The 10,822-nt window shown below is 35.2% G+C and overlaps 2 protein-coding genes across 4 annotated transcripts; both read right to left on the reverse strand.

The window, feature by feature from the left end:
• Positions 1-457: 457 nt before the first annotated feature.
• On the reverse strand, positions 458-1,059 carry LOC109217893. Its single transcript, XM_019382184.1, has 2 exons — positions 813-1,059; positions 458-771 (listed from the first exon to the last, which is right to left on the reverse strand). Exons 1-2 carry the CDS (start codon positions 1,057-1,059, stop codon positions 458-460), a joined length of 561 nt encoding a protein of 186 aa, XP_019237729.1.
• Positions 1,060-3,396: 2,337 nt separating this feature from the next.
• LOC109217894 lies at positions 3,397-9,702 on the reverse strand. Of its 3 annotated transcripts, XM_019382186.1 has the most exons (10): positions 9,559-9,700; positions 9,257-9,406; positions 8,637-8,684; positions 8,494-8,533; positions 8,261-8,361; positions 6,559-6,751; positions 6,373-6,471; positions 5,935-6,052; positions 5,659-5,803; positions 3,397-4,572 (listed from the first exon to the last, which is right to left on the reverse strand). In XM_019382186.1, exons 1-9 carry the CDS (start codon positions 9,610-9,612, stop codon positions 5,683-5,685), a joined length of 924 nt encoding a protein of 307 aa, XP_019237731.1. In that variant the 5' UTR covers positions 9,613-9,700; the 3' UTR covers positions 3,397-4,572; positions 5,659-5,682. The 3 variants fall into 3 exon arrangements, with proteins under 3 accessions (XP_019237731.1, XP_019237730.1, XP_019237732.1); XM_019382185.1 differs by lacking the exon at positions 3,397-4,572 and having other exon boundaries at positions 5,502-5,803; XM_019382187.1 differs by lacking the exon at positions 3,397-4,572 and having other exon boundaries at positions 5,681-5,803; positions 5,935-6,087; positions 9,559-9,702.
• Positions 9,703-10,822: the final 1,120 nt, after the last annotated feature.

A 10,822-nucleotide genomic window follows, 5' to 3' on the forward strand; every position in this document is an offset into this window, starting at 1 on the left:
TTATGCAGTAGTGCTTTCCTAGCTCAACTTAGTAGCCCTAGACCTTGTTTGAATGAGTTTCTTGCCTCTCAATTATTCAAGATGCCTTGATGTCATAGCTTCTTTACCTTTCCATTTAACACCTCGTGTTGGTTGATGGCCTAGATCTCCAATTACTTCTGTTGAAGACCTCACATTCTTAAAGTTTTGTAGAAGACATTCTAGGCTACTAAAATCCAACAAAAAATCAGACAATGAATTCACCTAAATATGAGAGGTTGTGTTAGAACTTACATTTTGAGTTTTCAAGCCACTTTGAGTGTGTAAAACTCCCATACAAACCATCCTTGGCCTGTTATATTGTGTTCATACAATAGTGTTAATACCAACATCCTACATCAACCAATCAAAAGTAGGAATCTGGTAATTATTTAAAAAAGAGAAATAAGACATTAAAGGGAAGAACTTCACCTTTTCTTTAGAACCTTTTTGGCGTACCCCTTCCTCTTCCAGTACTTTGCTTTGGTGGCTTTGAACTACCAACACTTGCAGGCAGAGAACTTGGTGAAGTAGCAACAGTATTACTTCCAGCAGCTTTATGACACCTCCTCTTGTTATGACCCTTGTTATGACAATTGCTACATGTCATTTCCACTCCACTTTTGGACAATTTTCCAATCTTATTTTCACCTGGCTCTTTTCTTCTAACCTTATTTGGCCCTGAAATCATCTTCTTGACATGAGGTGGTATAAGAGTTGGGTTTTGTGACTCTGGCCACATCCCATGACAGGCTGAAGAAAGTAACTGTATGTTTTCATGTAAGTGGCATTACTGTACTGGTGAGAAATATAGTTCAAAGGCTCCAGATTTTTATAATGCAGGGCAGCAACTGCATGAGCACATGGTATGCCTTTTAACATCCAAGCTCTGTAGGTGCATGTTTGCCTGTTGATGTCCACCAAATGCTTTACTTCACTTGCACCTGATCCTTCCTTCACATTAAATCCAAACTCACCATTCCAGAAAATGTTACATTTCATTGACCTTTCTGTGTTCTCTTCCAAGACTTTCATGGCCATTGGTGAAAAGTCAGTAATCCAAGTGTTTTCAAACTGCCTGAGCTGACCTATTATGTTTATTATCTTCACCCTTATTTATTCAAGCATTGTCATTATAGTCTTTTTTGCCTTGCTGCCAAAATCCAAGCATTGAAACATTCTGCCATATTATTGTCAACACTATCACACTTGCAGAATGTGTGCACCATGCTCCATCTTTCAATGTTGTAGTACAACAGTTCATCAACTATCTTATTCCCCAATTTCTTCATTTCATCCAGATTTTTCTTCAACCCCACTCATAGGTAGACCTTTGACACCTCCAGAAGTAGTTCCTTCTCTCTATGCCCCTCCATTTCTTAGACCAGTTAGCTAGGATGTGCCTTGCACACATCCTATGCTCAGAATTTGGAAATAGATCTGTTATAGCAATCTCAAGCCCCTGCAAAATGAACAATGGTAGTTAATTTTAAATGAAACATCAGTAGGAAAATAACAATAAACTACAAGTGCTTACCTTTTGCATGTCTATTATAATGGTCAGATTTGTACCATCTCCAAGCTGAAGATCACCTTTTAAATAGTTGAAAAACCACCTCCAAGTGTGATATTTTCAATCTCACCAACAGCCCAAGCAAGTGGAAGCATCTGATTATTTCCGTCTTTGCAAACTGCTACAAGTAGTTGGCCTCTACATACCCATTTTAAAAAACATCCATCCAACCCAATGCATGACCTACAACCAGCTATGTATGACTTCTTCATTGCATCAAAACAAATGTAGAACCCAACAAACATTTTCTTCCCGCCTTCAGATATTTCTTCACTAAGCTTCACTACACATGTACTCCCTGGATTAGATCTAAGCAACTCATCCCTATAATCTAATATTCTGCCATACTCCAGTTTATGATCACCCATTATCTCATTCAACACAATATTTTTTGCCCTCTCACAAACTGTCCTCCCAACATATAATTCTAATTTCTTTCTAATCAACTCCTGAAACTTGAATATTCTAATGTTAGGTTGTTTTTTTATCCTCTCATTGAACCTTTTGGCCAAGAACTTTGAATTACATAGCTTGTTTCTGTTAGTAGGGTCACATTTGTGAAATGGATTGTAGTTCTTGACTTCAAAATCCTTAATCCTAGAATCATAACTAGCAACTAGAAGCCAAGGACAGGATGCCTTCTTGCACTTAACTCTCACTCTTGTAGGTTCATTTACATACTTTTCTATAGAAACCTTTTGTTGAACAGCATATTTAGTTACAGCTATTTCTCACACTTGCAAATGGAAGTCCAGTTTCCCAAACTATTTTCTTGCAAGTCATGTCAAAGATTACTCTTTTTTTAGTCTTTCTTCTTCTAGCTTTAACTTTCTGTTGAATCTCCCCTTCACCTTCATCATCAACATCATCTGGATTTGTCTCAAAACTAGCAACTTCATCTGAGTGGTAATAAGGCTCATTACCACCTATCTTACCTTCTAAACTCTTCTTCTTCCTAGATTCATATTCATCATACCCCACATCTGGCCCTCTCTTACCTAGTTTAACATGTTCTTGTTCAGGAGCACTTTCTTTTCTCTTCCTCCTCTCTACAGTCCTTCTTTCTGCTCTAAATGCCATGTATTCCTCATGTGTATGACTGCCATAATCAGCTTCTCCTTCTTCAAACAACTCCTCATGCTCTGAATCTGAGCTATTATCAGTGCTGCTACTAGAATCAGATGAGTTTGATTCAGATGAGGAGTTTGAACTATCATCAGTAGTAATAGCTGTAGGCAGACTGTTATTGGCATTATTTTCAGCAGTATTGGATGCCTTTTCAGAGGTTCTCAAACCCTCACAGCCCCCCAAATCTTGACCAGATTCCTTCTCAAAAGTAACATTACTATCACCCCCCACTTGGCTGTCATATCTAATAGAGGGGGGACAACTACAGCTTTATCAACCATGTGATCTACATATACCTCCAAAATATCCCCACTTTTTAACCCTTCACAAATACCCATAAGGTCCCTATCAACCTTAATTACTACCAAACCAGGACAATTAGGTGGTCTAACATAAATAACAGCAGAAGAACTATTGTAACCAAACTCTTTTATATAACCCAAAAACTCAAAATATGAGAACATTCAACATCGACATCAACACAATCAGTAATCATCCCACCAACATAATCCTCCACTGAAAAGGAATGTAACTTATCCATGGAGATTTTTCCACCATGAAAAAATCTTAGTGTAACAAGTACAAAAGACATTGAAATACCTGAATATAGTAGAAAATAAACTAATTAAGGATTAATAGTTACTATTAGACCCTGACAAAAGAAGTCACAATACATGCAACAAGAAAAAGCTGAAAATTGGTTATTATTACACCTTAAAAATTGTATTTCTGTTACTCGATTTTACATTGAAAACATTACAGTGAAGAAATTTGAAGCAAGTTCAAAACCCTAGATACGAATGATATTAAACAAACTAAAACAGAGATAACATTTAGGGATGATAGAAAAGGCTAGGGTTGATGTATTTACCTCCAAACTAAAACAAAGATAACGTTTGAACTTGATTCTTTAAAGACCTTCAACTTCGAACGGGTCTTCCACCATCTCGTCAAATGAAACAATTGAGAACAAACGGAACCCTAAGGAACAACGAAATCGAAGGATTTTGCAACAGGTCCCTTCGATTTTGGTGAGGCAAATCGAATCTTTGAAGGTGGGGCATTAGGGTTCTTCAATTTGGGAATTTTTTACTAAGGGGGTTAACGGGTGAATGAGAGTTTTGAAGGCTGTTATGTATATTTACTGAAGAATTTAATTACGTGGCTTCATAATAAAAGTGCGTGTTTCCCACTCAAGTTATTATAGTTGGGCTAGGGCTTAGGAGGGAGTAAATAAATACAATTCTTTAAACAATAGTGGGGTGTTAGGACCCGTAAAGTTTAGGTGTGTAAATGATTTTCCGGGACAAGTTAAATGGGGTCTTTATGCATTTTCTCTGAATATAATCCTTGGACTTGCTTTTCATTATAATATTTCGATCCTTTCGTTTTGACTATTTGTGTACTAAATTGTGTATTGGACTTGTCAAATCCCAATATAGCCTATTCATATAGTACCACTACCAGACATTCTTCCATTCTCATTATTCCTTTTCCGTGGGATTTTTTAAATGCGAAAAGGGTGAAATGGCTGGTTGCCCATCTTTCTCCCTTAAATCAGTGGGACTAGATAGTCATCGAAACAAAAAGAAGAAATGATGCAAAATGAGATTAACTAATTATGGGTTTTGACCCACTATCAATGATGTTGTAATCAAATATTCGTATAAAAAGTAGTATGCAGAATCAAGATCCTGAACATGTAGAAAGTATAACACTTTGCAGTTTGCACGGTATAATAAGGCATTTAAGGAAACACAATTAATGAAATATTATCCGTTTGATATCAAACCCCCGAACCGATTATTAGCAACATATAACGAACGCACACAACAAGAAGATTTGGGTAGTGCCTGTATTTAGCAAATAATTATTAGTACATTGCAATCTTCTGAACGAGGCTCTTGTTTTCAGTATTTTTCTATTAAAGAAAACTCAACAGACCAGTATTCAGTTCAAGTTTCAATTTTTGGGAAATTACCGGTTATGTCCACTCATAAGTAAATTATTACCAAAATTAGTCAATTTATAAAATATTACCAAGATTAGCCAATTAACTATATGTAGCCAAAAAAAATGTCAAATATTTACTTTTTTTTTAGTGAGTGTTGCTGGAATAGATCGGGTATATCTTAAGGAATTTGAGTCTTAATTTTGGGATGATTTGGTGGAGTTTTGAGGTGGTTTGAATTGAAAATTCGAAGTAGAAGATGAATTCGAAAAAAGATGATATGTGCATCTCTGTGTATTATTTGTGTATCACATATGCATCATATATGTATCAAATGTGTATAACATGTATATCCATGTATGCCTATGTGTGTTATACATGCGTGATACATGTTTGATACATGTGTCCGCAAAAGAATTTTTTAAACTCGATTTTAACTATGAATTTTGATACCAAACCAGTCCAAATCACCTCCAATCTTGCTTAAATATCGAATTCCAACCATACCCATTGAAACAAATTCTTTTTTGACTAATTTTTTTTTAATATTGTATATCATTGATAATGTCCCCAGACTCCAGTAGTGGGATTTTACTGGGTATGTTGTTGTTGTTGTTGTTATATCATTGATAATGAATTTTTACTCCACAGTAGTCTAATTCACCATCAAATTTCCTCAAATTCTGTATATTATCTTATATGTGTTTTCAACGAATCGCAACAATGCCCATAGAAAAAAAAATCTTTTTTTGCCTATATTTTTTGAATGTTGTACGTCATTGTTACTTTTGTTTTGACTATTTTTGGTAGCATGACTAAAATGACTAGTCATTGGTAAATAGTGTCTATTTTTGATACATTTATGTAAGATTCCCTTAAATCTTTAATATTTGACTGTGCAATAACATAGGCCACAAAAGAACACAAATATGAAGAAAAAAAATTCCCACAAATTACAGGAGAAAGATAGCAGAGTGAACATTCTTACCATGTAATGTAGAAGCACAGAGAATCATGCTGATGGAAGGATGTCCAAAGCAACTTCTTTCAAGGATGGCATTGATTCCTGTTGATGCAGGCAGATGTATGCATTCCCTACTCTTCGCAAAACTTTCCAAGGACCAGGGTAGCACCTGTTTTTCAAGAGACGGAGAAAGTAAGATTTCAAAGAAAAGAAGCAAAACCCATGTGACAACAAAGCAATCTAACATATAGTGGAAACATTAAGTTCAGCATTCGTTCCAAGCTTTGGTAAAGATATTACCTAAACAGGACTCCTCCATTTCGTCCTTTAAAGTTGTGAATATAATATACTGTCTCCATCTTAGGGAAAAGAGTCTTGGAAAGTGCAGCCAGCTTTGGATAGAAGAATGACGGATAATCTTATTCTTGTCAAAGATAGCATGAAATTCAATACCTTAATTTGGAATAATTGTTAAGATCTTACTCAAAATAGCGACAAAATACTTAATAAAATGTCCATCCTATTTCCGGTTCAACAAGTTACTTTTATTCTTTCAGCGGAATTAAGAAAGAATATTACAAATTCAAGAGTATAAGTATGAGTGAGTTTCTAATAATAGTTGTTAAATTCAAACAAGAGTTATCTTAAGCAAAGCAAGTACTAGGATAAATATATTTGTTACCAGGAAAAGAATATGAAATCAGATAGAACTATCAAAATTTGTGCTAAGAAGGATACAACCAGATCTTATTCGATCAAGCTCTCCATTGAATATAATCAGTTTCCTGGAAGTGTTCGACACAGCTGCTTTGTATAGCCCTTCCACGACAAGCATCTCTATATTGCAGAAATAAATGCTGTCATCATAAAATTTCTATTAAATCGATCACTTGATATACACAAAGGTGCAAGAGTTGATGTTACCATTGACATTAAAATATGGATAGGCAACTATAAAGAGTTCATCTTCTGGCTTGACGCGGTCAGCCATCTTGACCTTTTCGGTGAAACCGAAATCCTCGAAAAAAGAAGGCTTTGTCAAATAATCCAACTTAAAAGATGCTCCTCCGAAAATTGATTGTCTTGCAAATTTCACCTCATTAGCCTCCGGGAAAAACTGAAAGGTTTAATGCAAGTTTGACAGATTGCACCTGGTGAGTAAAAGAGCTTAATGGGAAAGGTGATCACAAACATTAACAGGGAAGTATTGCCGCAAAAATACAAAATTGCTACCATAATAGGAACGAGGAGAAATTAACAAAAGAACAAAACAAAACAAAAACTAACTCCAGAATTAAAGTCTAGCTGACTTGGGGTTTACAAATGTACGAACTATAAATATGAAAAAACTACAAGTTTGCAGCCAATTTCGGAGAAGCAGATGACATACCATGAAGGAAAGATTCCTAGCAGGCATGAAAGTAAATTAGGAAAAGAGAAAAAAAGAAGAAAAAGGCAAAGCGGTGAGCAACTACTGATTGAAAAGATTTAGAGAGGAGCATCAGTTTTTCAAATATGTAGAGTGCAAACTTCAACAAACAGAACCAGGGCAAGAACTATATAGCCACTCTTGAAGAAAGGCAGCAACTACATAGTTAAGGTCCCTCAGCAAGACCACTAAGGTTGGCATCCATGTCATAGGTTATATGAAGATTTGTAGTAATCCTGTAGAAATTACACTAGTTGAAGACCACGAAACCTAGTAGCATCAGTTGAGGAAAAAAAAGATAACATTGGACACAATCTAATTTGGGTTCTTAGTACTACATTAGTGTTTATACCAGCAAGCCGTGCGTAGATTGAGTATCGTCTCAACTAAAACAAAGAGAATACAACTGCAAAGAACCAAAAGAAGAGGACAAAAAAGAGGAAACTGTGAGCATTACCACTTGTTTTGAAGATTAAGAAGATGAAACTCTTACGGGGCAATACACTAAGAGGAAAAAGAATCCTGAAGCACCATTTGTGTAACATTACTAAGAAAGATCTTCAGCTTCTTGTCCTAGTCGTAATGACAGCTTACATGAGAAACAAGAAATCAAGGTCACGTGGATAGGCATAATTTACGTTAGATTAAGGTAGATTGATGCTTCTATAGAAAGAAATGAGATAGCAATAATTAACAACCTCCAAACTCATGCATGAAGACAAGAGAGATGCACTCTGCAAATGGCCAAATTTTGGTTTATTTTGTATAAAGCAGAGAGTTAAGCTCATACTCTTATGCAGTACACTCCAACAATTTATGATTAAGCAACAGTTTTCCCTCACTAATTTTCTGAGTACTTCTTTTACGGTTAAGGTTTTTATTCTTTATTCTCCAAATATACCCATTGCCATGTGATTGGTTTCCCCAAGGAAACATAGTGTTCAAATAGGGCATTGACATTTTTCTTTAAGTATAATAAACCAAATGCAAAGAGCAATAACCAGCTAGAGAGATGGAGACTCACAATATGTAATTTGGAAAAGATAAAGATTGATAAAGGTGTGAAATTTAGGACATTGACATTTTTCTTTAAGTGTAAGCTAGAGAGGTTTTTCGAGACTCACAATATATAATTTGGAAAAGATAAAGATTGATAAAGGTGTGAAACTATAAAATTCATCAAATCCAGAGACTTACAATTCTGGTCCTTGTGGCTTTCTCTGGAATAACCAAGAGATCACAGAACTCACGTATTAGTTGCATACTCCCAGTCATTTCTGTTCCACCCTCACCATCACCTGCTAATGATAAACAACAGAGTAAATTCACCAGACATGAATGGGAAATCAGTGAGAAGTGTAGATTATACCGATCTTCACATGCCCAAACCAAGAGAAAGTACCAAAAAAAGGAGGACAATTAGGGATAACCTGGTACAGAACCCAGTCCAGCAGTTGGAAATTCAATTTCCTGGTTCAAGAAAGTTATTGCTCTTTAAGTCCAGAGGAAGTATGGATACCATATTTTCTTTAAAGTGTTGTCACTTGAGGACATACAGGGAAAATTGACTGACCATCAGCTGCCTGTTATCCTTCAATGCCAATTCAGATGCTTCTTTAGCCTGTTGTGAAGTTTTGGAATTATGATTGAACAACAGCAGAACAGACTTAAGAAAGTGAAGTGAATAAACTGAGTATGCAATGAGCAACACGATACGCACTATCCAAATTGGATGCATGAAAAGGAAAAGTTAAAATAGTAAAAAATCAGGGTGGTAACATACATATGGAAGAACAAAAAAATATCATGTAATGGGCACGAACAGATAACGTAACAACTTACGCCTTGAGGCAGCTGAAGAACCAATGATATCGGTATAGGATCTACTTAAGATTTACTATGGAATTAAAATCATTTGTAGTAACTTTACCAAGGAGTCACATTATACTAATTCACCTTATTCTCGTCACCGTATGTTATCTATTTTTACTATAAAAAAAAAAGTTCATAATTCATCCTCCTATATTTTCAGTGTACTAAACGATCTTCAGTTACTTGAACTCAACTCAAAGACTTTGAAATAACGGCTTCAAAAACTCGTATATGTGTGTAGGCCTTCTATTAGTTATTAGCATTTGAGTTAACCATCCTTCACATGTGAAATGTTCCTAAGATTTCTGGAATGAAGCATACTTGTTGAAGTAATTCAGTGTAGTCCATCGGGAACGGCACATCAAATCCAATTGAAGTAGCTTTATCCCCGCCCGAACAACTGATAGCAAATTTAAGATTTCTTGAGATCTTCACATTTCTCTTCACTTGACACCTTATCCAGTTGAAATCCTACCACCATATTCCACAAAATCAATCGAAAACAGCAATAAATTTTGTGAAGCAAGTGAAAGACGCGCGGTATTTTAAAACCCTAGAATTCAGTGGCGTAAATCAACATTTTATTGGCAACCAAAAGAGCTGCGGAAGAGAATTTCTCTTACCCGCGGAGTTAGAGGGGAAGGGACTGAAACGGTTGGGAAAGTGGATAACCACATTTTGAATTCCAACCACAAGGAGAGAGGCTGAGAAGAGTTTAAAGTTTAAACTGTACTCTCTCCTTTCTAAACCACAAAATATTTTTTAACTTAGATATATCGTTAGTGTTTACATATATATATGATCCAATTCAGATGGATGCTATTTCATAAGCATAGAGAAGGCAGCGAAACCAAAACAACTTAATGAAAACTAGTTTTCTGATACAAATAGTCAATTTAGTGATTTGCTATTACCAACAAAACAAACAAAAAAGTGTGACTTCCTTGTTACAAAGAGTAAGTTTAGTGATCATCGGTGAAATTAATGCCTTTTAGCTCTATTAGACATTCTTATGGCAGTAATAAATATAGAGAACTTCTAATTTTTTTTTAATTATATTTTTGTTTAATGTTGATCTAACATGAATTTAAATGAAAAACACATTAACTAAGTATTCATATAGCCGATCCTATCTTGTTTGAAATTTAAGTGTAATTGTTGCATACATTACCTAAAAAATTATTACAGTAATGGTCCGTCATAAATAAGATTAGTAACATAACACAAATAAAGCAAATACTTGTAATAATAGCTAAGATAGTAAAAATTGCACGGGGCGCCCTATTTGGTCGCCCCCATTTAATCTATACCCATTTTTTTAAAACTTTTAACTTGTACCCACTTCTTAAATAACTTCAGCCCCCTTCTCCTCCTTCTTCTCCTCCTTCGTTTTCTTTTTCTCGACAAAAGACAAAATGTAGAGCCTATTTTTCTTTTATTGGTCTTGCGTCGAAAATCTTTTTTGGACCAATCCCAGAAACAATACTTCACCCTGGGAGTAGCAGTTAATAACTTCAGCTCTTATTCTTAACTCATACAATTTCTCCTTTCTTCTTCTTTTAATTTATTTTGCTAACATCATCTTTATTCCTTTATACTGAATTAGATTGACTAGATTCTTGTATAGTTTCATCCTTGTACATGTCATCTCCTGTAGTTCATCTATCTCGTGATGATTGGATTTGGCTACTGTCACAAAGTAATTCGGCTGTTAGTCAATTCATTAATTTTGCATTGTCATCATTAAAATAAAGCTTAAAGCTAACATAACAGTGAAGATGAGTATCATGTGTTATATGCATTACAGAGAGGGAGTTAAAAGTAGCCAATAACAACACAAAAACTTCAGCTCTAGAGCTGAAGTTTCCCAGTTACAACACAAAAACT

This window comes from Nicotiana attenuata, unplaced genomic scaffold (genome assembly GCF_001879085.1).
Source record: "Nicotiana attenuata strain UT unplaced genomic scaffold, NIATTr2, whole genome shotgun sequence".
NCBI classification, from domain to species: Eukaryota; Viridiplantae; Streptophyta; class Magnoliopsida; order Solanales; family Solanaceae; genus Nicotiana; species Nicotiana attenuata.